At 44.7% G+C, this 27355-nt stretch overlaps 1 protein-coding gene across 1 annotated transcript in view; it reads left to right on the top strand.

The window, feature by feature from the left end:
* EPHB1 (EPH receptor B1) overlaps positions 1-27355 on the top strand; it is a 401650-nt gene that overhangs the window by 288989 nt on the left and 85306 nt on the right. The window contains exon 6 of the mRNA XM_036431378.2: positions 24310-24434. Coding sequence (XP_036287271.1) covers positions 24310-24434 — 125 coding nt within the window. The remainder of the gene's footprint in view (positions 1-24309; positions 24435-27355) is intronic.

Genomic DNA, 27355 nt, shown 5'->3' with positions numbered 1-27355 from the left:
TAACTCTCCCTTTCTGACATCCTCTTTCCTACTCCATCCTCTTCTACTCCTCACCCCCTCATTATCAGCTCATTCTGCTTCTTTTAATACCAGGCATCTTTGACAACAGATGATTTTTGAGTTTAAGCTGTCAGAACTGAGAAGGATGTAGGTGTCGCAGGCAAGCATGGCTGTCCAGATGGCTGCATTGTTGCTGGGAGCATGTGTGTGTTCATGTGTGAATGTTTGTATGTATGTGTATGGTCACGTGTTTACATGCAGATGTGTGTAGTGAGAGAATAAGAGGGGAAGTGTGGGAGCCTTCAGCTGGTGACCACAGCCCCGGTGCCATGGAGACAAAGGTTGTGACAGTCTTACCCAAAGAAAAGGGAATGGTAATTTTAGCATCATGTTGAGCATGTAACATGGGCAGCCTTTGTTAGCTGCATTTCCCTTGCAGAGTTTAAGGAAGAAAACTGGCTGAAATATTTTAGTGCCCCAGCTTCTGGGCATAAACATCCTGCCAGGCTGTCATGTTACACTGGGCTTGGCTGTCTTTTCTCTCTCTTTAAGCATGTGCGAACAAACCTGCCACTTATATTGGGTTGCTTTGATTTCTGCCCCTCCCTTCCCTTCTCTTGCTATTCCCAAACCTGCCCATCTGCTTGTCTTGCCATCTGCACCTTCCCAGGCTGCAGTGGAGCTGAGGGACCAGGGCTCCTGCAAGGGGTTCTGCATTACCAAGATTCAAAATGCTTATTCTGATTCTTAGCCATTCTTGTGCCCTTTGTACCTGCCCCTTGTATTCTTAACCTTCCCTGATGTTGTCTCAGTCCGAGTGTCAACTTCCAATCTGTAATTTCTCTTTGGGAATTCCTGAATTTGGGTGTTTGAAAGTTTACAATCCGTGACAGAAGTGTACAGCTGCTTCATAGTGGCACATGGTTATCCTTCTTATTATATATAACTAGAGGGCTAGTGCACAAAATTCATGCTTGGGGGTGTGTCTCTCAGCCCATCCTGCACTCTCTCCAATCTGGGACCCCTCAAGGGATGTCCTACTGCCCATTTAGGCCTGATCCCAGTTCGACATCCCTTTCACAATCCAGGACTGCTTGCTCCCAACTGCTCACCTGCCTGCCTTCCTTATTGCCCCTATTGCCCCTAACCATTTCTGCTTGCCAGCCTGATCACCCCCTAACTACTCCCTTGCCAGCCTGATTGATGCCTAACTGCTCCTCTGCCAGCCCAGTTGCCCCTAACTGCCCTCCCCTGCCAATCTCATCGCCCCTAACTGCTCTTTCCTACTGATCTGGTCCCCTCCCCCTCCCCTGCCAATTGCCCTCCCCTGCAGTCTTGATCACCCCCAACTTCCCTCCCTTGCAGGCCTGGTCCTTCCCAACTGCTCTTCCCTGGTGGCCTGATTGCCCACTATTGCCCTCCCTTGAAGGCCTGGTCCCTTCCAACTGCCCTCCTCTGCTGGCCATCTTGTGGCGGCAGCCTTGTATCCAAATGGGGGCAGCCATCTTGTGTGTTGGAGTGACAGTCAATTTGCATATTACTCTTTTATTAGATAGGATAAAGGCCTGGTGCACAGGTGGGGGCCTGCTGGTTTACCCTGAAGGATATCCTGAATAAAGGTGGGGTTTCCTTAGGGTGTGGGGTGGCCTGAACGAGGGGCCTATGGTGGTTTTCAGGCCTGCCATGCCCCCCGGAGACCCAAGAATAGGTCAGGGCCAGCTGAAAGCAGGTATCTGGGATTTATTTATCTTCTATAATTGAAACTTTATAGCCTTGAGCAGAGGCCAGGGCAAGGCAGGTGGGAAGCTTGGCTTATTCCATTGCCGGAGGCAACCCAAGCCTTCGGCTGGCTCCAGCTCCATGGCTACTGCCATCTTTGTTGGGATTTATTTATCTTCTATAATTAAAACTTTGTAGCCTTGAGCAGAAGCCAGGGTCAGACAGGCCAGGGAGGAAGCTTGGCTTCCTCCATCACTGAGGCAACCCAAGCCTCCAGCTCTGTGGCAGCCACCATCTTAGTTGGGTTAATTTGCATGCTCACTCTGATTGGCTGGTGGGCGTAGGGGAGTGATGGTCAATTTGCATATTTCTCTTTTATTAGTGTAGATAAAAAGCTAATATGCAAATTTCCCCCTCTAGAATTTGATTGGGAGACTGGGAGTTTGATCACACACTATAAGGTGTGATGACCACCAGGGGTGGTGCAGAATGTGGCGGGTGACCAGCAGTGTTGGATGGGTGCTGAGGAAGCAAGGGAAGGAGGAGGGCGGGAGGCTGGGAGGCAGGGAATCTGATCCCTAGCCAGGCCTAAGGATATCTAGTTATAAAATAAATAGGCTTCTAGTTATAAAATAAATGTTAAGTTGATCAGTGGTTCCTAATCTGCGGGTGGAGGGGCTCTGAGGAACGTGGTGCTATCATACTGCTTTGGTGAATTGAGATGTGAATAGAAATTATTTTCAACCACAGATAATTTTTTTCTAAAAAAAACAAGAAGCTTTAAAATGAGCACTTGAGCCTGTACCTCTGCAGGAGCAGTTAAGAAACATGAATTGAAGCTACATTTTATAAGAGATGAAAGAGAGATGAAATAACAGATTTCACAAAAAAACCATAATGACTCAGTTCCATGAAGGGTTGGGGTGGATGGACCTAGGCAGCACAACTAAGTCATTCTCAACCCTTCCCAGGGCACCCTGAGCTCTTCCATGCTGGGTGAGATCCAGGTCGGCCTCTCTACCTTGACCTCATGGTATAGTGTGACCCCCCTGTCATTGCCTATGCCCACCACTGTGCTACTGTTTGGGGCATGAGTAGGAGTTGACAGGTAAAGAATTTGACCAAGAGCAGTCCTGGAATCAATCATGAAGCTACCTGATGGGTTTATTAGTACCTATTGTGTGTCTGAAACTGAAAATAGCTGGGGACCCTGATTGAGGAGGAGGTAAAATGTATTATAGTTAGCACATCACAGTGGTATTTCTTTTGTGTTCCCAGAGAATTGTGGAATATGTGGACTTGCTGGATCTCACATTTACCCCATGACTTGTACATCATTGTTCCCATTTTCCTATAAGAAAACAGAGGCTCAAATGCATTTGAGGAATCTGGTATTAGAGGAAGGCAGCAGACACCAGCTCAGTTTCTGCTTTCCCGTTTCCTGCCCTTAAGGTGGACAGTCCCTCTGGGCTCCCATTTCATAGCCTCTGAGCAGGGAGGGGCTTCTCAGAGCCAGCCAATGCCATCCTGCTGAGAGAAGGTGACCTCACTGTGTAGTTCCTATTACACACCCACAATTTTCTCTGTGACACAATCATAAAAGGTTGTCCCCAGTCTCTGGATTGAGATGGGACATGGGTGTGTGTTTGTTGAGGGACACAAGTTGTTCCCACAGTGAACTGGATCCAGACAATGGATGGAAGGATCACGGGAGAGAAGAGTTGGGACACAGCTGCTAAGTGGTATTATACTTGATCTGTAGCCTTATGTTCATGAGCATCCATCTTCTTCTAGGTGCTATTTACTTCTAGGATCCTCCTTTGTTTAGGAGCATGGACCACATCTGTGGCTGGGTAGCCAGTTTTAACACAAGATTTTGTCTCTTTCTCAGGGCTTCCCATACATGCCACCCTGATGCTGCACCATGTTGCTTTCATGATCCTTACCAATAAAGGCAGGAAAGTCATCTTAGCTGGGTTAGGTATCCAGTGAAAAGAGTTTGGTTTGGTCTCAGTCCATCAGAGAAAGTCATCAATAGGCTTTTTCTGATCTCAAGGGTTGTGATCTATGGGACCACACGAGATTTATATTCATATTTTGGTCCATTGGGCACATGGTAGGTTCAGTTCTTCCTGAGAGGCAAGCATGACTGGGAAACACCAAAGGGTCTTTTGAATCCTGAGACCCATGGTTACTCCCTCCCTGATGACCCCAGTCATGTACATAGTCAGACTACTCAGGATCTTGCATCACATGGAGACTTTCAGGATTGGCTCCTTTCCCAGCCCACAGGTAGTGGCTAGAACTACCACTTTTTGGCACCTCTGATATGCCAAGCCTCTACCATGTTCTTTCTCTACAAAGATTAGGTGGGCCAGATGAAGAAACTGGAGTCAGAATGCTTTTGGAATTTGCTCAGCATCTCACAGCCCACAAATGATGTTTCTGGGTTTCGGGTTTGTGGCTATTTTATCCTCTAACTGATCAAAAATCGCTTTATGGTGAGCCATGTAAGTTGTAAGGCCTCTCTAAGCTATTGCCACATAGCTGGGGCACTTTAGCTGTCAAAAAAATGTCCATCATCTTTGGTCAGGGTTGGTCATGAATTATGCAAGCTCAGATTTATGTGAGGTCTTCAGGGATGCAGCCTTGCTCTCAATACAGCTGCCTTGAGTTTAAAATAGACCCGATCAGGTGGAATTCTCCGTTTCAGTGGCCAAGGGATCTGCAGAGAGATTGTTATCTCCACTAACTCTCACAGTCACTCTCTGGCACCTGGCCCCAGATTCAGACTGATGGCCGGATCATCTGGCTGTCAGAGAGAATTAAAGTGAATGACAAACTTTGCTTTTCTTTTCTGCCAGTTAGACTCAGAGTGTCAGAGTTGGGGAAAGGGACCTCAGAGGAAATCTTGGAAAAAAAATAAATAAGACAAATCAGACCAGCACATCTATGAAGTCAACTTGTGGCAAGATATAAAGTCAGTGAAGTTAAGACCATCAAAGCCAGAGAGAACAAACTCAAAATCCCATGAGGCCATGCAGGCAAAGAAAAGGAGCAAAGTAGGGCCAAGTGTCAGGCAATAGGGAGTGGTGGGGACTGCAGGGAACTGAAGAGAACAGGGGCAGCCTCTACTGAGCTCTAGCATGTGGTTCCAGGTCTTAAAAGCTGAAAATACAAATTTAAATTGTTTACAGCTAATTAGAAAATTTAAAGCATAAGAGAGCCAAACAAGTTCAATTCTAGGTTTGGTCTATTGGCTGATTCAGAGGGCTAATCCGATTTACCCAATCCCGAAAGTGGGCATGCTGTGTTCTTCTATTTTCATTCCACTGTGGGGCAGTCGCCTTCTTCACTTCTTGGGCTCAGGGTGGCAGAGGCATAGCCGAAGTGTCCTGGGGTTGGTTTCTCTCTCAGCTCCTCATGTGACTCATGCAAGTTCATTGACCTACCTTGGTCCTTCCTTTCTCAACTGTAAAATAGGAGTAATGACACCTGCTGCTGTGACAATCAAGTGAGACAGGGGATAGAAAATCATGTTGTAAACTGTGCTGTAGACCAGAAGATGAGAATCGTTTCTGAGAACATGTCCTGAGCCAGACCGCAATTTGGATTTTTTTCTTCAGAGACTGTTTCTTTCCAAGGCCTCTCAGTGACTTTGTTTGGGACTAATGCCATCTGTATCAGATAAAATGCAAGGTATTGGTTTGTCCATTCTTTGAGGAAGAAGTGGGCACCAGAAAGGAGGACAGTGAAGTCTGCATCCCAGTGAGTTAACGATGAGGACTGGAGTGGAGCCGGAACCCGTGCACCTGGCACAGGCTGCTCCTGCTGCTCGAGGAGCCCGTCTGTCTTTCCTCATCATAGGTTTAGAGAAGCAACACTTTTCCCCTTACATTCCTGATGCCATCAGCAGTTCTATATCTGACATTTATATTCCACACAGCTCATGTATGGTCTGCTGTGCCAATTGCATGAGGAATACTAACATAGCCACCATGCCCACAGTGCAGACACAACCCATTACTGAACTGAGTTTAAAAAATAAATATATTACTTCTGTTAATAGTCACAAGCCCCTCTAGTTTGTCCATTTGTAAGGCGTTTATTTTGCTTTTTAGACAACTTTATTGAGGTATAATTTATACACCATAAAATTTATCTCTTTTAAGTATGCAGTTCTAAGATTTTAGTGCAATTTTTTACTTAATTTCTTTTAATTACAGTTGACATGCAATATTATATTTGTTTCAGATGTGCAACCCAGTGATTAGTCATTATATAATTTACTAAGTGATCACCCTGATAAATCTCGTACCCATCTGATACCATACATAATTATACAATATTATTGACTATATTTTCCCGTAACTACCAATTTGTACTTCTTAATCCCTTCAGCTTTTCCACACATTCCTCCAGGCCCCTCCCATCTGACAACCCTCAAAATGTTCTATGGGTCTATGAGTCTGTTCAGTTCCACTAGTTTGTTTCTTTTAGTTTTTTTTTAAATTCAGTTGTTGATAGATACGTATTTATTGCCATTTTATTATTCATATTTTGATCTTTTCTTCTTAAAGAAGACTCTTTAATACTGGTTTGGTGGTGATGAACTCCTTGAACTTTTTCCTGTTTGGGAACTCTTTATATATTCTTTACTTCTAAATGATAGCTTTGCTAGGTAGAGTAATTAATCTTAATTGTAGGTCCTTGCTTTTCGTCACTTTGAATATTTCTTGCCACTCCCATTTGGCCTGAAAAGTTTTTATTGAGAAATCTATTGGAGCTCCCTTGTAGATAACTAACTGCTTTTCTCTTGCTGCTCTTAAGGTTGTCCCTTTGTCTTTATCCTTTGGCATTTTAATTAATTGTGGTGTTCGTGGTGTGGACCTCCTTGTATTCGTCTTATTTTGGATTCTGTGCTTCCTGGGCTTGTATGTCTATTTTCTTTATCAGTTTAGGGAAGTTTTTCACCATTATTATTTTTTTTTTATGGAAGTTTTCAATTCCTTGCTCTCTGTTTTCTCTTTCTGGCATGCCCAAGATGTGAATATTAATATGTTTGAAGTTATCCCAGAAGCTCCTTATACTGTCCTCATTTTTTAAAATTATTTTTTCTCTTTTCTGTTCTGATTGGCTGTTTTCTGCTTCCTTAGCTTCCAAATCCCTGATTTGATACTCTGCTTCATCTTCTCCACATTGATTTTCTGTAATGTATTTTTCATTAGAGTTAATGTGTTCTTCATTTCTGACTGATTCTTTTGGATGTTTTCTGTTTCTTTTCTCTTTGTTGAAGTTCTCACTAAGTTCTTCTACTCTTCCTCTAAGTTCATTGAGCATGATTATAACCAGTGTTTTGAACTCTGCATCTAGTAAGTTGATTATCCATTTTGTTTCGTGCTTCCTCTGGAATTTTGTTCTCTTCTTTCATTTGGGACACATTTCTTTGTAATCTCATTTTAGAAGCTTCCCTGTGTTGGTTTGTATGTATTAGATACAGCTGCTATGTTTCTCAGGCTTAGAAGAGTGGCCTTACATAATTGGTGTCCTGTAAGGTCTAATAACACAGCCTCCCTGTTCGCTTGAGCTGGACACTCCAAGTGAACCCCCCAATGTGGGCTTGGTACACCCTCCTGTTGTAATTGAGCCTTGATTGCTATTGGCACATCAATGGGAGAGATTTACCCGGGCTTATAAGCTGCAAGCACTGGCTGAGACTTCCATAGAAGATCATCCATGAAGGGGCCAACCCCACCAAGTGGGTCTTACTTCAGCAGGGCTCTTCTGTCTGCTGAGTCATCCACTTAATTGTGTCCTTGGGTCGGATGATGCTTTGATGTGGTCTGAAGCTGTCCACTGGGTACACTGGCTCTGGGGTCTTCAGGAGGCTCAGGCCAAGGTCAGCAACCAGCTGTGTTCTGCCATGGGTCACCCAGCATTAGGTACAAAGCTATATGCAAATGGCTGCTACTTGTGTTGGGCTTGGAGGTGCCCAGGAGGTGCTGCAAACCAAGGCTGGCTATTCCTAGTGCCAGGCCTTGGGCCGCTTAATGAGAGAGGTGTGGGCACATCAAGGCCAGATGCTCCTTGTTTGAGAAATTTAAGATAGTCTAAAGCACATGTGTCAAACACAAGGCCCGCGGGCCAAATCCGTCCCGCGGGCCAAATCCGTCCCGCGGGCCAAATCCGTCCCGCGGGCCAAATCCGTCCCGCGGGCCAAATCCGTCCCGCGGGCCAAATCCGTCCCGCCAGGCCTTGCAATGTGGCCCGCACCGCGCTGTCATCACTGCACTCTACTGCGTTTCCATCACAATGACAGTTTATGACTGTTCAGTAAACCATTCGGCCTGCGATTTAGGCTGGATTTTAGATTTTGGCCCCTTCTCTGATTGAGTTCGACACCCCTAGTCTAAAGTATGAGCCAAAACAGGCCTTTCTTATGGAAAAGTCACTGGAAACAACTTGGGTGAACTCATGAGTTGGATGGGGTCGTAGGGAATCACCAAGATAGGATGAACAGAGATAGCCAGGTTGATGGAAACTAAGATATAGCATCCATCTGCCAGCTCTGTATGTGGGGGTTAACCCAGAAAAGGAACAATAGTCTGTGCCAGCACTCTGTCTGGGAGAAACCTGCCCCTCCAACTCTCACCCCTAAGCCAAACAATTGAGTTCCTCCTAATATGTCTCTGGTGCCTTTCAAACTGCTGCCCTAATGCTGAGCTCAGAAGGAGTGAGTTCCACTAAGTCTGTGAAGGCCCTTAAAAGAAACTTATGGGATTCCAACAGCCCTCCATCTCACTCAGCCACAATTCCTGATGGTTTTTACAAACAGAAGTTATGAGGACTTCTCTTCTGGGCACTAGAACCTTTGGCTGGGGGGCCCGAGGCTTTAATTCATTGACCCTCTGGGGAGACCTCCACCACCAAAATGTTGCTCCTGATATTCATCCACTACATGTAGGTGTGGGACCAGCCCATTCAGTGTCTTTATCCTTCATACCAGTCTCAGTGGCTTTTGTAGAACTTCTGTTCAGCTAGACTTCTGGTGGTTCTGAATGGTAGTAGTTCTGTAGTTTAGTTGTAATTTTTATGTGCTTGTGGAAGGATGCAGGTACCATATTTACGTACACTGCCAACTTGACCAGAAGCCAAGGCATTTTTGAAGTTCCTAGACAATTAAAATTAGTCAGAGACACTACTTTTCCTACAAGAGAATTATCTAGCCCAACAATTTCTCTGAATACATCACCTAATTTGCATTATTCCTTAGTTAAATATAGTATTTGCATGCATAAAGAATAATCTTTGAATATGAAGGGAATTTTATGATATTGCAATATATTGAGCTCTTTGGAGGAAAGATATTATGTAAATCTCAAAATTAAATATTAAAACAATATGACACTACTGCCTGTAAAAATTTAGAGTGTTAAGATCCATATGCTAAAACTAGTTCATTTTTAAGGGCTGGTCTCATTGGAAATTAGCAGGCAAACGTTGCTCTGGAGCAAAGAAAAGATTGAGTTAGAACTTAAAAAAAGATTGGAATGACTTTAAAGAAAACTTTTATTGAAGTTAATGAAGAAAAGTTTACAAACCCTAAGTAAATGAAATTTTCACACCGGTTAATCCAATTTCATTGCTTTCTTCTCATTGATAATTCTAAAAAGATTGTTTCTATTGTTTCTTTAGCCCTGGCATTGACAAGGAACTTCCCAGTGGCCTCAGAAAGTTCCTGGCCATTTGCAGATGATGGTGTGTTTCCTGCTGAGCTGAGCAGGTCAGCACATAGCACAGCCCATGACCAAAGTTGTGGCTCCCCCTGGGAGCCCTGAGGCTCTCTGCTTCATGATGAGCTCTACAAAGAAGCAGATTTTACCACATGTTTTAGGCTCATGAGAAAGAACCACGCAGCACTAGGCATCGAGACCCTTAATAAATATTTGCCAATTTCCTTTAGTCCCCACATTTGACTTAATATATATGTTTGGCTGATGTATGGGAATCATAATATGTCCTTATGGCCCACAGTCGCTAGATGATCCCTCCAGGTCAGCCAGGTGACTAAATATCTTCCTCCTCTGTGGCTCCTAGGAGAAAAACTAGAGAGAATGATTTTTTTTTCATTTTTTAAAATATGTTTTATTGATTTTAGAGAGAGGAAGGGAGAGAGATATAGAAATAGCAATGAAAGAACAACATTAATTGGCTGCCTCCTGCATGCCCCCTATTGAAGAATGAGCCTGCAATCCGGGCATGTGCCCTGACCAGGAATCAAACCAGTGACCTCTTGGTGCAGGGAATGATGCTCAATCCATTGAGCCATTCCAGCTGGATGAGGGGGTGATTTTAGAATGATGCCAGAAGCCCTGATCTACTCAGAAGAATACAGAGACATTCAACCACACTCAAAGGGGTTTGTTTGTTTGTTTAAGCACTTTAATTTTGGAACTGTATTCATTCATTTAACACCGTCTTTGTGACTACTTTCCATATGCTGACTCACTGGTTTCTGTTCCTGTTCATTCACTTACTCAACAAATATTTTTGTAGGCCTTCTGTGCATCATGTCATGCACTGGGAACACAATAGCAAACAACACACAAAGCCCATGCCTTGTGAAGCTCACATGCTACTCCACAGCACTCGTGTAGACTAGGATAAGAGACCCAGAAAAGTCATATGAGAGGTGACTAGCTGGGAACTCCAGGGCGCCTTTTGCTAGGTTCTTGGTTTCTTAAGCTGCAGTGGTGCCAGCTCTCACTTTCAAAAACTTAACCTGTAACCACATGCAGTTGCTAGAGAGCATTTCAAACTGTGATGGTGGTTGCTATACGGTGAGTGTTGAGTGGGATATTTTATTGTTTTTTGACTGATCAATTTGAACTCAGGTGGATGAATACACAGTGGTTGAGTGTGGGAATTCTCCCTTTCCAGGTCCTGAGCAGTGGTGGTTAGTTATGCTGCTAACAGATGGAGGACAGCTGAGAATGCCCACCTTGCATCCTTGCGAGGATGATTAGAGGGCACCTGTTTTCTTACTTTACCTCATCCTGCACCAGACACTACAGCTACTTGGCTTGTTGAGTGAAAATGGGACTACTGGCCATGAGACTGTCATAAGCTCCTTACTCTCTTCAAAGGGCAAATGAGATTGTTGGAACCATCATGGCAGAGGTCATCTACAGTTGGATTAGGAGATGGTTGCTGTTTGCCTCTATCATGGCACAGGTCATCTACAATTGGATTAGGAGATAGCTGCTATTGGCCCTGGTGACGTGGGGAGGAAGGAGGAGGTATCTACTCCATGAGCTGACTGTAATCTCCAGGAGAGCAGGTCCTGTATCCATTGTATTGGTTCGTTACTTAGAGTCTAGCTAGGTGCCTGAAATAATAGCGCTTAATAAGTATTCATTGAATAAATTAATAAATTACCAAATAATGTATGTCTTAAATCGGAGGCATCAAGAAATGGTGCAGCTTGAGTTCTCTCTGTGATCTTTCCTTCCTCAGGCACTTTTGGGCAGGTGCTCTGATTGGAGTTAAGCCCCTACATTCTCCCAGATGTTGGTGAGATTTGAGACTCTTAGGTGCACAATCCCCTGAAAACATGGCCCTGTGAGAAGCACCGGCTATGCCCTGTCCTGCCTGCCCCACTCCCCCACAGGCAGGGATCCAGCTGCTGGAGCAAGCCCTGTTGCGGGTAGCTGGGATAGCATTCCATCGCTGTTGTCTGTCCACCTGCATGCCAGATCCGTGCCTATCATTTTCACAGCACCATCCATGTTAAACAGGCAGGAGCACCAGGGGTTTTTGAATACAGCAATTAACAAAACAGTAATCAAGCTAAGTGCTTAATTTCAGAAAATTAACATCTTCTCTGAGCGGATGTGAGAGATGGGGGGAAAAGGCACATTAAATGCTCTGGGTAAATAAAGGCAGTGCTGGACCAGAAATATTTTCCAGTGCAAGGAAAACTGCCAACCCCCCAGGCCTTGGGTTCAGTTTCCTTATGAGAGCTGAGCTATAGAATTGAGCCCTTTAAATGTCTTCCTTTCCTTCCCTTCCCTTCCCTTCCCTTCCCTTTCCTTCCCTTCCCTTCCCTTCCCTTCCCTTCTCTTCCCTTCTCTCTTTCTTTCCCCCCCCCCACTCTCTCCCCCTTTCTAGACAGAGCAAAGGCTTCAGCTCTCCAGAACTCAGGGTGTTCATTTGTGCCCCTCTGAGTCTGCCTACACTATAGAAAATCCTGACATGTGTTGTCCTGTGAACTGTACTGTTACAAGGATGACACAATCAGTTGTTGACTGTGCATTAGTTCCTTATGTGTGCAGGCCATATTTTTTCTGATAGAGCAGGTCTCATTCCTCCAGTAACCCCTGCACTTCAGCATGGTATCCTCTATTCCAGGATATCCCAGTTTTGGCCTTATATAATGGTTATAGTCTGATGGTGCCTCCTAAATCAGCTGGCTGGCCTTTGTTTGCAGGACCAGGTTTGCATGTGGGAAGGAAAGCTTGTGAGGAGGTGGCTGTGTGAGAGGCTGGTGGAGACAGGACCTCTGGTATCTATTGGCTCATATGATGCCCTGGAATGGAGTGAGGGCACAGGACAAGGTCTGGGAGGGCAAGGAAGGCAGCTTTGCAGGGGGAACATACTGAGGTCTGAGCACGACAGGAAGACTTGAGGCTCAGTGACGATGTGCCCCAGCTAAACAGGGAGGCAGGGAAAGCTATTAGGTTGGGTGGAGTGGGACACTGCCTGAGGGAGTATAGGAGAACTGTGTTCTCACAGGGCCATTGACCTCAGGTAAGAGACTGGTAATCTGGCTTAGTGAGCAGCTTTCCAATGGAAGGCTCACAGGCACTGACATGGAGAACAAAGAACCAAAGCTACAGAATGAAAGGATGCTTTGCACATACTTGGGAGACATGTCAGGGGCTCCCAGACATGTTAAGGGAAGGAGGCTTCAGTTCTGTACATGTGTAATTTGAGGAGATTTGGGGTACCCCAGTTGTAGTAGTATTTATGCAGTTGGATATTCAGGCTTCTGTTTTCTCTTTAAGGTAGTAGATAAGCTTGGTTGCTTACTGAATGAAGGGAAAGATTGGGATTGAATGATTGAGGAGAATGGACAAAGGTTAGCAGTGTCATTATAGAGAATGGGAGATGGGCTTGACCAGAGAGATTCAATGTTTCCAGAAATGATGAGGATCATTTGAAGTTGATCATGTATTTACAAAGCTGCCTGTGTTACCTGACTTTCTCAGCAGGGCATGGCTTCTGGAGAGCAAACCCTCCAGGAAGTTGATTGACCATGGTTCTTTCTTGGGTTAAATTTTGCTGGTTGTATCCTATGAAAAGATAAAGGCAACCCATGCCTGAGGGTAAGGGGAAAATTCTTAATTATGTTATTGCAAAGATGGAACTTAAGCTGGCTAATGAGGGATATGAGTGAAGGAGAGGCTGATGCATTGGGTAGAAGTCAAGACTGGGAGAGTCAGATGAGGCCAATAGAGTGGGCTCAGCAGAGGTCACAGTCAAGAAGCAGAATAGTTGGATTTGTGGCTTTGAAAATGGTGCAACTTCAGGTGAGGCTGAATCCAAGTGTTCAAAGGAAATGGGCAGACATTGAAGAGTTGAGCAGGTCAGGGAACAGAGAGTACGCTATTCAAGAGGATGTTAAAGTCATCCCCAGAAGGGCCATGCTCAGGATGGAGACAAAGACAAAGCTGGAAGCCCAAGTCTTCAACAAGTTGGAGAGTGATGATGGGAGGCAGAAAACAATGGTCTCAAGCTGGGAGAGTGGCAGCCCAGCCAATGGCATTTCTTAGAGGGTTTAGGAGATGGTGAGCAATGAGGTGGAAGAGATGACAGGGAACAGTACACAGCTCAGTTCCTGACCTTGAGGTGTGCCTAGTGTAAAATCATAAACTGACACACTTGAGAGGGCTGGAGAGTAGAGGTATTCTAGGGAGTCAGGCTCAAGGGGACCCTTGTTGGGATGGAAGTGTGCAGAGTGGGGTTCAAAGCTGGACATTGCATAGTAGAAACTAGCCTGCAGGAGGAAGGGCTCCTTAAGGCCAAGATACTTAGACTTCAGGCCCAGGAGGAGGACAGTCACAGGTCCAACTCCCCTGCCCACTGCCGGTGGCAGTGATGTCAGCCTTAGGGTGGTGGTGGTGGGTTCCCCAGCTGTGCTGAACATGGGTGTATGAAAGCCAGGGAGTAAGGGGCACACAGCCTCTCTCCTGAGGCTGCTCCAGTGCCAGTGTTTCCAGTGAACTGCCTTCTGTGATTAAACAATCAATAAACCAGAGCAGCTCCTGCTCTGGTCCCACAACAAGGAAGGCTGCTTGGCCTGCAGGAAGCAGAGCTAAGCGCTCCTACATAAACCCTGATGGGTCTATCTTCAAAGGCCCTCATAGCCACCGTGGGGTGCCTGCTTAGGACAAGCATCACTTGACAGTTACCTGTATACACCCGCTCATCTCTTCTCATCCTCCTGCCTCCACAGACAGGGTTCTTGTTTGCTGTCCTTTCCTGGTATCCCTTCTGGTTACCCCAGCAGGAAGGAGGAGTCAGGAGAGGGCATCCAGGAGGCAGGAGGGACCTCAGGACACCACTAGCCAGGATGCCTCCTCCTCTGGCATAGGGCTGTGCACACTTCCACCTCTGTGGGGACCCCTGATCTCCCTGAGAGATCAGGCAGCATTTATCCCTGAGTGATGTGATCCTGCCTCCCTTCCCCTGTGCTGAGCATCCTCAAGGGGCTCTGAAAAGGCTGGTGTGTGTGAGTATAGGGGAGGAAAGAGAGGGCCCACACTGGGACAGGAGGCTATTTCTGGCTCTGCCTTAGACTGCTAAGGACTTAGGAGAGCCATTTTCCCTCTCTTGCCCTCAATGCTTTAATCCATACATTGTTAGACTTGACAGAAAACTAAATGACCTCAGATGTTCTTTCAAAATGGAACATTCTGATTTCCAGATTTCTAGACAAACAGTTCTCACACTGGCGCCTGCATCAGGGTCCCCTAGAGGGCCCGTTAAAACACAGATTGCTGAGCCCCACTCCCTGAGTTTCTGATTTAGTAAACCTGGATGGAGCTTCAGATTCTACCTTTTCTACCAGTTCCCAGGTGATGCTGATCGGGGACCACATTTTGGGAGCCAACAGGGACAGGTGGATGATCCCAATAAATACAACTCCCCCACCCAGATTCAGAAGCTGTATCAGAAACAAAGGCTCTGCTATAAACCTACATCCCTACAGCATCCCCCAACCCCCAGTTGTCACACTTCCTTGTCTTAGAACCAAATACATGAAGGAGGCCCCTGTCTGGGGGTAAGGGGCTGACTCAGTCACTCAGACCTGAACACTCATTTTCTCTTCCTTCCCCACATCATCAAACTCATGAGGAGACTCAACCAATATTCTACAACTAGAGGCCTGGTGTCCCTCAGCCCAGCCTGTACCTTCTTCAACCTGGGACATCCCTCTCACAATCCAGGACTGCTGGCTCCCAACTGCTCACCTGCCTGTCTGCCTGCCTGCCTGAATGCCCCTAATCACTTCTGCCTGCCAGCCTGATCACCCCCTAACCACTCCTCTGCTAGCCTGATCAATGCCTAACTGCTCCCCTGCCAGCTGGATTGTACCTAACTGTCCTCCCCTGCAGGCCTGGTCCCCCCCACTGCCCTCACTTGCAGGCCTGGTCCCTCTAAACGTGGCCCTCCCATGCTGGCCTGATCACCCACAACTGCCCTCCCCTGCCGGCCATCTTGTGGCTGCCATCTTGTGTCCAAATGGGGCAGCCATCTTGTGTGTTGGAGTGATGGTCAATTTGCATATTACTCTTTTATTAGATAGGATGGTGTTAAACAGATGCCACCTGCCCACAGCAGTCTTCTGTTCCAAGGTAACTGCAAAGTAGAATGGGATATTGGAAAAAGTGTCAGGGTCATCTCAAGGCACAGCCCAGAGCAAAAGCCAAGAAGCCAATGTCCAGAGTAGGGAACAACAATTAGAAAAATAATTACTTCTGCTTTCATATTCATACCCAGTCTCCAAACTAATTGTTTATTTATTTACTATGACCATAAGCATTACTGCACCAAAAATATTTAATGAGTCAGGCCTCTTAAATTCCAGCATATTTGTGCAATGAAATGAATTTTCATCAACAGAGGGAGAACCTGTTATCTAAGTACCTTCTCAACAGAGTTATCTCCTAAAATAGAAATGTCAGAGGAATCAACTGATCTATGCACAATTCATCACACGATTTATCTTTTGCAGTTTGTGTGTAAACTATTCTTCTTTGTCATCAGTACTAGTGGGACTGCAGTCTTTAGCTAACATTTAAATGTAGATATTTTTTTCTAAGAATGTGTGTCAGCCCTAGTTGGCTTGGCAAAGCAGTTAGAGTATTGGCCTGCAGATTGGAGGTTCAGTTTGAGGGTTTGATTCTGGTCAAGGGCATGTACTTGGGTTGCAGGCTTGATACCTGGCCTAGTCAGGTGTGTGTGGGAGGCAACCAGTCAATGTGTCTGTCTTGCATTGATGTCTCTCTCTCCCTCCCTTCCATTCTCATTCTCATTCTCTCTCTCTCTCTCTCTCTCTCTCTCTCTCTCTCTCTCTCTCTCTCTCTCTCTCTCTAAATAAATAAATAAATAAATAAATAAATAAATAAATAAATAAATAAATAAATGAAACAATGGAAAAAATATCTTTGGGTGAGGATTAACATCATCAATAACAACAAAAAACAAAGAATGTTTCATATAACCCACCACTCCCAACTTTTCACTCCAAACCTCATCACCCACACCTTTTAGGCGTTCACAGCATTTAATCAGAGGCCTTGGGGGACTTCTTGAGGCTGCCCAGCATTTTTAGGTCTCTCTTTGGACCTTTCAGATACTGGATTGGGGAGAGAGAAAATGGACTGGTTTCAGGGCTCTGGGGCTCCCACCTCTGATACACCCGGAGAAACCCTGGGTTATTCTGATTTTTTTCTCTAGGCTTCAAGGAAAATTTTGTTGGGAGAAAGGATTCCCCAGCTCAAAAAGAAGAAAAGTGAGAAAACTACCAATATTAGGGTAACATTTTGCTGAAACATCCCAGTGAGATGAGGCTAGCCTGCCCCAGCCTCTGTTTCTGTCTGTCCCCCTTTCCCCGGCACTGCCATGTTTAGACTCAAGTGTCTTCCTCCCCAGGTTCCCACTGCAAAATCACAACCTGCCACCACATCTTTCTCTTTTAGAGGCCAATATTCACGTTAAGTGCAGCTACGTGATTCTCTGATCCCTTTCACTTCTGATGTTTTTAGAGAAGATGCTGCAGTCATTCCAGTAAAGGTAAACTTTTAGAGGCTAATATAGTGAGAAGAGGCTGGGACCATGACATCTGCCCTAAGGAATTGATTCCAGTGATAGAAAACTAGACCAGCATGCACTGTGTCCCAACGCATCAATTTCAGGCCATTGAGTTATTAAAGTAAGGACTTTTAGTGGGAGGAGGGAATGGTTGGCCTGATGAGCCTGGCAAGGCAGGGCTAAGCCAAGGCATGGTGAGGCCTGATTTGGGCCTGTCAAGGCTGGGTGGGGTTATGCAGAGAGGTGGCCAGAAGGGCTGGTCAACAGACAAAGAACCCAAAAACGGGGCGAGTTTTTAAATGAAAGCAATGGCTTCCTGAGAGGGAATAGAGGGAGACATCTGAATGGGCCATTGTCAAATTGAAAGATGGAGTTGAGACTTTTTCCCCATGGGGAGCCATTGAAGGTTCTTAAGTATCAGAAGAAGGTCGGTAAATTGAGCTTTAGAGCGATTAATTGGCTGCAGTCAGTTTGAAGTGAAGAAGTAGACAGGAGGGGACAGGACATTAGGTGTAAGGAGACAGTGGTGGCAAATCCAGGAGAAAGGTGGGACTGAGCCAATAGAGCCTTATTGACTCCTGGGCCTGAGCCTAGCATAGAAAGATGGGCAGTGGCACATCCCCTCCCCCTGAGTCACAAGATCTCCTTGTCCTCAAGGACAGGGCACCCCACTGTTTACTTCCTAGATGTTACTTTCCAGAAAAACTCAGGTGTGACCTCAGTTCCTAGGTCAGGGGAGAGTGGCCCCAGAACAAGGCTGTCTCTGGAATGATTTTCACCCACAGAAGTACCATTTTTCCCCCTTTAGATGAGATTTGCTGAACTCTAAAATTTGTTTCATAGTTTTATAACCCTTCAAACATTTTACTCCAATAGATCAACTTGATTTTGAATGTATGGTGTTTTGCTATTATTTTTGTTTAAAACATAAATTGATGTCTTATATAAAATAATTTAACATAATAGACTGTTATATGATTTATTGTATCCCAAATGGATTATGGTTAAAATTGTATAAAGAATTACTTTGACACAAAAATCAATTAAGACATTAGGAAATAATTTTAATAAGCAAAGATAATACATTAGAATTTAGCAATTGTCCTGAGGCAGGAAAAAACACCATTAACTTAATCTCACATTTTGAAATCTGAGATGCTTAATTGTTAAGGGGAAGTGCCCCTATCAAATAAGGAAAACAAAATGAGGAAGAAGAAAACTTTGGATGTGACCACTAATTAAATTAAAAGGTCAAGAAATGTTAAAAACATAAAATTATGGGTCAGGGGAACTTGAGATATGACTTCAAGACTTCTACACAATAAGACTCAGGGTCCAGCCAGACCAGTGTGGCTCAGTGGCTGAGCATCGACCTATGAGCCAGGAGGTCACGGTTCAATTCCCAGTCAGAGCACATGCCCAGTTGCAGGCTCGATCCCCAGTGGGGAGTGTGTAAGAGGCAGCCAACCAGTGATTTTCTCTCACATTGATGTTTCTATCTCTCTCTCCCTCTCCCTTCCTCTCTGAAATCAATAAAAATTAACTTCCAAGATAGATTCACACCGCCATTTCAGACTCAGGATTACAGGCCCCAGGATCTCTTTTGGTGCCTTCTTACAATCAGAGGGCTGGCTGATGGTCAGCCAGACTACATCCCTGATGCCACTGACAGTGACCTGTTTGGGCCAACACTTGTCCCCTGTCACCAGTGAGTTCTTTCCTAACTTGCAGCCAGGGACTTCCTGTCCCTACAATTTATCCAGGTTTCATTTGTCAATCTAGGCGAGAACATTCTGTGCCCTTCCTCTGCTATAAGTGATATATTGTCTTGGATCTATCTGCTTCAAAAGCCGTTGGGAAGTGAGAGCTCCCTAAAGTCTTCCTGGGAAAAAACAGAGACAAGGACTCACTCACTCAGCCTTGCCTTTGTGTTGCCTTCATTCCTGAGCCCCTTGAACAATGAGATTTGAAGATGGAGTGTCTTTCTGCTTCAGGCACATGAAAGGGCCTCTTCCATTGGCTCTCTACTCAGACACTCCGGGTTCTGATTCTGCTCAAGCTTTAGTTGATTTTTACTTGGTGGCAGGCAGGCCACGCTTCGTTGTTTCCCCACTCTTCTCTGGATCCCAGCTTCCTGCTGGGCCAGCCTCTTTACCTGATGAAGAAAGAGTACGGGGCAATTTTGATTCTGGTTTGTTTTCATTTTGGTTTTTTTTTTTTTTTTTTTTTTTTTTTTGTATCTCCTCTTAAGGCCAAACACATCTTTCTTGAGCCTTCCATATCTTTTGGCTATTAGCCCCCAAACTAATTTTTTTCTTTTATTTTTCCTATAAAAGGGTCCATATTTGCTTCTTTGATAAATTTTAATAATTTTGTGAACTCTTTTTTTTTCCCCCATTTCCTTTTTCTCAGTAGAATGCTTAATTTAACCAAAAGCAATATGTTTGGTTGTGAGGGAGAGACTCTTTCAAGCATTAGACAAAACTGTCCCTTCATCTGAGGATGCAAGTTTATGGAGAAAAGACAACTGGCTGGAACTTCCGGTTGGAACCAGCATTATTTATGGATCACAGGGCTGCTTCTCTGAACTAATCTTCCCATCCCTCCTTAGCCTGCCTTCGTTTTGCTAGGAGCAGTTGGTGTTTAAATGGATCCCTGAGCTCATTTTAATTTTCTCTTTTGTCTGAAGGGTTCATAGCATGTAAAATAGCATATCTAAAGGTGGCGTTGCATTTGGAGAAGGAAAATAATAACAAATGTATCACTGTAGTTGATCACCAATGGCAGAGCACCAAATGTAAGCTGCCCCTGATTTTCAGACGGCAGGAATAATGCTTTTTCATGTTCTCCCATGTGCTAAGTCCCATCTCAATTAAAATGTAAGGCCTTTAGAATGACCTGTGTGAGGAAAAAGTCCGCCATGGGGTCTGTGAGCATCATGTCATCTTCATAAATTTAAGAAATGCAGGCGGTGGGGAACTTCACCCTCTGGCAGCTTCTCCTGGATGTGGCTGCTGGGAGGTCCTTGCCATCTGTGTAACAGGGTCATTTCTCTCAGTGGGTTTTGCCTATTGATTGCCTCTGAATCACCCTGCTCTGTGGTTGCCTCTTTACCATCTGACCCCATCTAGACTCCAAGGTCCTTCAGGACAGAGCTGTGATTTTCCTCTTTGTCCTTCTGTCCCCAACAATTAGATCAGGGGCCTGGCACAATGTTTGGCAAATATATTGAATCTTGAATAATGGCTTTCCGGTGATTAGAGGCAAAGAAAAGGACTAAGCCCATCAAAATCCTCAGATCATTAGGGTTAATCTTTCCAATTTTTAATACATGATGCCTCAGTTCCCCAGGCAGAAGGACCATGAAAAGCTGTATGGCACTGACATGGTTAACAACATGGAAATCGTATTTCACACAGATCTGAAATGATGCCTGCCCTGCACAGCAAGTGTGACAAGGAGAGCAGGTTCATGGGGAGCATGCTCGTTCATCTTAGTGGGCCTATCAAGATCCTGCAATGATCTTACTGACTCTGGAAACTTCCTCACCTTCCCTGAAGTGCCTTCATGATCTCCATATCTCTGTGCATGAACATGAGATTTTGGGAAAGATGATCATGAGCCATCCACGTGGTTAATCATCCAGCTTGTTGCTAAATCCATGCTCAGTTTCAGTTTACATAACTTAGCAGCTGGGTTCACACATTCTCTCCTCCGGGGAATGCTGATTGCCACTTGGTTTCTAGGTGATCATGTCTTCTCTTTCCTTTTACCTCATTGGCCTTTTGTTCTTGGGCCACTTGGCTATTTACTCCCATTTCCTGAATCTTTGAATATATTTCTGTTTTTCTCATTCTTTTGGGGAGCTCTGTCAGGCCCACTGTTTTCAGTATTTTAGAAATACTGATGACTCTAAATTTTTCTCTCCATACTGGACCTCTTATACATGCTTTTGCCTTCCCAGCATCTACTCTGGGCCATCTTGGGCATCTTCCACCCATTGGAGCATTTTTTTCTTTCCTCCCAAAATGCTTTTCTGCCTGATCTCAGTTCATGGCAGCCCCAATCTTCCAGTTGCTCAGGCCAAGACCTTGTAGTTATTTTGACTCTTTGTTTCTTCCACCTCCCACATCCATTGAGAGACTTTAAATGTATTAGGACTTTCAGCTTTGCCCACGGTCTCTGCAGTCTGTTCTCAACACAGCATAGGGTGATACTGTTAACATGCAGGTCAGAGTATGTCACTCCCATGTTTATGACCCTCCAATGGCTCCCCACCTCACTCAGAATAGAATCCAAAGTCCTCTTTGTGACCTTATTTCTGTTCCATCCCCAATGGCTCTTTGTTATTCTTATGAAACACCAGGCTGTTCCTAGATCAGAAACTTCCCCCTGGCCTCTTTATCTCAAATAGTCTTCTCTCAGGTATTCTCCTGGCTCCCACCTCCCATCCTTCAACCCTATGTTCCTGTATCTACTGCTCAGGCAAGGCCTTGCTGACCTCATGTTTTAGAATCTCCTGGCCAACTCTCTTTGCCATTCTGTATTCCTCCTCTTCTCCATTTTTTCCCTGTTGTACTTAATATTTTTAACATAGCTCATGGCTGATTGATTTATTATATCTAGTCTCTGAATCCTTCCACTATAAAGTAAATTCTGCAAGGGCAGAAAATTTTATTTAATTCACTATGGAGTCCCTAGAACTTAGAATGGTGACTGGCACATGGTTGATGCTAAATAACATTTGTTTCATTTATTAATTAATAAATTGATCCATGACACTAAGTTGGGTGGAAGATATGATGCATCTGATGTTTCCATCAGGATAAAAATTTATTCCAACTTACTAAGTTAATAAGCCAAATTTAACACTGTAAAGGCAAAGAGATCCATGTAAATCCTTGTAATAAAAAACCAACTCTAGACAGAAGATGAAGACAACACTGAGAAAACCTACAGGTGATATTTACCTATGATTTCAGAACTGAATAGCAGGGACTTGTCCTCAGTCCAAAGGCTAACGGTCACATTCCTAGATGTACAGTACACAGATCTCAGTAGATATTAGTTTAGCACTAATGTTTGCTGCACAAACAGCAGTGGGAGAATTGGGTTCACCGCTGGGCCTCATGCCTAACGAGAGATTTAGATAACATGAGCCCCATTTGGAAAACAGCCACCTCAAGTGGCAGCATATCCTGGGAGAAATGTTTATAGCATCCGGCCATTCTTTTCAGCAGAAAAGACTCGGGGGAGACCTAACTGGTTTCTGAAGCTATCTGACAAGCCATTCTGTGGAAAGGGAACATTGTATATTATTTCAGTTGGCAGAACTAAGACCAGAGGGAAGAAGACAGATTTCAGATAAGGATAAGGAAGACTGCAAATTGGTGAGTTACCCAAGTTTGGAGCAACAGTTCTAGGAGCAGTGAGCCTCCCATTATTGGGGATAGAGCAAGGCTGAGTGGAAACTACTTGATAGGGAAACTGTAGGGAGCATTCAGGACTGCATGACCTCAGGCCCTCCAGACACCAAGGCGGAATGGATGTGCCAGAGATTGGGGAAATGAATTGGAAGCCAGAGGAAGCTGGACTAAAAGTCTAATCCTTCTGAAGAAGAGAGGAAAGGAAGGGGGATTGGGTAGGAAGAGCCTTGGACTGTGTTTGTGTCATAAGGGGGGTCTTTGAGTGAAAGTTGCCCATCCAGAGGGTCAGGAATAGAACTATTTTAGCATCCTGGCCACTCTGTCATTGGCTGGGAGCAACCTATGGGAAGCAGGGCTCTCTGGGAGTGGGGTGATGGACCCAGCAGCTGGGGCCATTAGTCCATTATGCTCCCAGCAGTAGAAGCTCTGAGGGGCACACTTTCATGGCCACCACAAGGTCTCTAGTGGGAACTGTGCAAAGTCCCAGGTAGACACTCTGATTTTAATGTCTCATCATGACCCTCTCACACTGTGCTCTCTTTATGGATCCCTGGACTGTGAGCATCTCAGAGCAAGTGCTCTGCATTGCCACCTTCTGCCCAGGGGCCATCACATACAGGGGCTCCCTGAGGGTTCAGCAAGTGGTGGAGAACACATCCCCTCCCCTCAGCATCTGTGACCTGGTAGCCATGCTCCGTAATTTCAGGTCTTAGAGGGGAATCTGTTAACTTAAATCAAGGATAGTAAATATCAGTCAGCCACAGTCCCCAGGGAAAGTCCGTAAAGTGGAGTTTGTATGAGGAAACGACCTTCCTCACTACAGAAGTACCAGGACTAAACGGAACAGCCCGGAGTGGAGCGCAGACTGAAGCCTCATCCATTACCCGCCTCTTCCCCTAGAAAGACAACCCTCATTTGTTATTTCCAGACTGCTTTTATTTCACTTGCAACGTGTGGAAAATGTTGAATGGGGAAATAAATAACATTATTTCCAAACAGAGATTTCAGAATCACTTCACAGATTTTGGAATTATTATCCTGTTTCCAAATGTTTGGTTTGTGTATTGTTTCCTCATTTTTATGTGCGAGCTTTTTATTGCAAATGTCCTCATTTGGAAAACTCCGACAGAAGTCTGAGAGAACTCTGTTGTTGGCCTGTTGAGAGATGCCTCCTCTCTTTCTTTAGAAATGCAGCAAAATCGTACATGTGATCCCAGAAAACCGTTTGCTAGAACGTTTGTTTTTACTGCACAGCAATTCTGCACTGCCCAGTTCCACTCCCTCACTATCCTCCTTGCCTCCAGGTTCTCTTCCCTGCAATCACTCGGCTCATTATGGCAAAACTGTTTCCTTCAGCACTTTCTGCTCAAAAGCATTCCATTGCTCCTCTTGTCCTACTGTCTGAAGCCTAGGTGTGTCCTTGTTGTCATGCCTTCCCTAATTGGCTTCAGCTTCTTCAGGCCACAGTTTTTCCATGATTCCTCTGACCACCTCTTGTTTTAGTCAAGCCTTTCTCCCTCATAACTGGAAGACATCACGTCCATTCCACCCCTTGCCCTCACATGTGTTATCCTACCCTAAATTATCACCTTTCATTCCTTTGCTATTAAACACCATTCATTCTGCAACACACATAGGAAGTTCTTCCGAACCAGTTCAGCTGATGGGAAGGAAAGGGCAGGGTTCAAACACAATGACATTTCTCTTCCTTCTTATCTATGAAAGATGGCACTTCTCATGAAACTCAGGATATGTTTATCTGCTCTGTCTCTTCCTCTCTCCACAGCCCCTTCCACTGTTCCCATCATGCACCAGGTCAGTGCCACCATGAGGAGCATCACCTTGTCATGGCCACAACCAGAGCAACCCAATGGCATCATCCTGGACTATGAAATCCGGTACTATGAGAAGGTGAGTCAGCTCTGTCAGCAAGCTTGCAAGACCCAGGGCCAGCCCCTGCCGCATGGGTATTGCCTAGCTGAGGGCACAAGAAAACGGGTTGGAAGAAGTCCTAAGGGAGGTAGCAATCTGGTGATGGAGGCCAGAGGCTCCCTGGGATAGTTCTCAGGTCTTTTCTGGCAAAAGCCTCCAAAATCCAGGCAATTTCTGTACCAACTCAAGAGAGAACCTTCCAGCCCACCATCCTGCTGTCTGGACAGCTCACTGGGCTGATATGGGCAGGACTAATCCCATCCCCCCAGTCATGTGCAGATACTATAAAACTACCAGGGGTTTCCTGAACTTTTTGAAGATTTTTGTGGTTTTGTAGGCTAGTTGTGTTGGTTTTATTCCCCAAGTTTTTGATCAGGTATCTCAATATAAGATTGCTTACTTATAAATCATATGCATATACTACTGCACTTATATACTTATAAAGGTTTAAATATTTCAATGGAAATTTAAAAGAATGAGATAGACATTAATAGGAATAGAAACTTACATAGTATCTTCCTTGACTGCTCTTTAGTGGCAGCTGCTGGGGACTACAGCAGGGCCTGTGCTGCCAAGGCAGCTACCCTATGGAGTTTTCCCTGGTCTATTTGTGGGAGAAGCTAGGACTGTAGCATTTGCAAACTCCCAGGAAAATGCAGTGCTTTCTATACTGACCTAACAGCACATCATTTGTAAAATCACCAAAATCATTTATTTATTTGTTCAGCAATTTTTTAATTCAGGGCTTGCTATTTGTCAGGTACTATTTTAGGCTCTATTAGTGATCAAAACAAAGATTCCTCTCCTTAAGAATCTTACTTTCAGTAACTGAGATAGACAATGAACAATGGATAGTAACGAATGAAATCTAATAGTATGTTAGAAAATGAGTATTGTAAAAGAAAAAAAAAATAACAATCATGGTAAATGGGATTAGCAGATCAGGTTTGGGGTGGTATCGGTTGCAGATATAAATGATGGTAAATGCAGTCCTTTTGGAGAAGGCAAGTTATAAGTAAAAACCTGAAGGAAGTAAGAATGTTTTGAAGCAGATATCTGGGGGATAGAGAGCTTGTGCAAAGGCCCTGAGGCAATATCATGACTAGTGATTCAAGGAGTAAGGAGACCAGCATGACTGGAATGATTTGAGCAATGGGGAAATAGTAGACAGGAGAGAGGTATTCGGGGGAGGTGATAATCGTGGGCCTTAAGAATTTGAGCTTTCCCACTGAATGAGATGGGGATCCATAGCAGGGTTAGGAGCAGAGAAGAGACAAAATCTGAAAGGATCATTTAGGTTCTTCTGTTGAAAATAAGCCTCCTACATTGCAGTCATCTAAGACAAGAATGATGTTGGATTGAATTAGAGTGGAAGCAGAAAGCTGATAAGACACAGTCAACTTTCAGATATATGAACTAAAGGCAGAGCCAACAAGATTTCCAACAGGTTGGGTTTTGAATATGGGAGGTTTTAGCCTAACCCACTGGAAGAATGTAACCACCAGTGACTGAGAAAGGGATCCCTGTGGGTAGAACATGTTTGGGGTGTGGGAAGGGACAGAAGTTCAGCTCAATGCCTTAAATGCCTCTGGGATAGTCAAGTGGAGATGAGGAGTAGGCAGCTAGATGTACAAGTCTGAAGACAAGACTAGGTTAGAGATGTCCATTTGGACATTGACTGTATGTATTAATAGATGTATGAAAGCCTGGAGCCTGAGTGAGATTATCCAGTGGATGAATGGAAACAAGATGGAGACCTGCAGCCTCCAACATGGAGGCAGTGTTGGACAGAGGGGCATGACAGCACTGGGAAGTAGGAGGCCTAGCTTCCAGTGCCTTCCCTAACCAACCAGCCATGCAACTGCAGTCAAATTATTTAACCACCCTAGGTCACAGTTTTCACATTTGTAAGACAGTAGGAATTTACCTCCCTGAAAGTGGACGGCCAAATGGATCACCAATCTAGACTGTGAGGAGGTAGGCACTTCAGCCATTAGAGCTGAGTTTGCAAAGCAAGGTGGAGATCAGGCAGCATTTTATTCATTTAGAGAATGTTGGGCTATGTAGACAGTTCATTCAGAAATTCAGTGAATTGGGTATAAATTAAATCTAGATTTATAAGCAACTGTTATATCCATTCAGCTTTGAATTGGGGTCCTTATTTGCTAGAATTTTTTTAAATTGGTTAATAAATTAAATGTTGACCTTCCAAAATGTTTTGGGCCAATCTGTTTGGACCAGTCAACCACATGACCTCATTTTGTCATCAAAGTTGACCTAATAGTTCAACAGAGTGTCTTGTGAGGCCAGTATACGGTATGATGTCAGAGTCACCAGTAAGGTTCCATCCAGCCCCACACACATGAACTTGAGCCTTGTAATTTATATGGGGAGGTGGGGTGGGGATTCCTCCTTAATGTTCCCTTTTGGGTGCTAGGGGCTTCATTAACATTATATCCTTTGTCCCTCACAACTCAATGTAGTAAATATTAGCATCATGGATATGAGTAAAAACAAAAAATTGTCCAGAAAAGTTTTTAAAACCAAAAGCAAACAAAACTCATCCACAGTCACACAGCTAGGAAGTGAGCCCACAGCCTAGGTTCTTTGCCTTGAACCCAGTGGTGGTGCTGGGAAGGGGCTAAATGTGTGGGAGACCACCTGCCCCCTTTATCTGCTGTGCCAAGGGCAGTCACTCTTGGGGAAAGGGAGCGGGGAGGGTCTAATGACAGTCTCAGAACCAAAAACCATCCACCTGTGTCCCTTGGCTCCTCATTCCCCACCCACATCTAGGCTCCTCCACTGCCATTCTCTTCACATGCTATTTGCTCCCTTGAAAAACAGTAATTAACCTCCACTTCTGATGTTTTGAAGGAAGCTTATTCTCCCATTTCAGGCCA

This window comes from Pipistrellus kuhlii, unplaced genomic scaffold (genome assembly GCF_014108245.1).
Source record: "Pipistrellus kuhlii isolate mPipKuh1 unplaced genomic scaffold, mPipKuh1.p scaffold_m20_p_11, whole genome shotgun sequence".
In the NCBI taxonomy this organism is placed as follows: Eukaryota; Metazoa; Chordata; class Mammalia; order Chiroptera; family Vespertilionidae; genus Pipistrellus; species Pipistrellus kuhlii.
The sequence above is the reverse complement of the archived record's forward strand: the minus strand, read 5'-3'. Positions and strand labels throughout refer to the sequence as shown.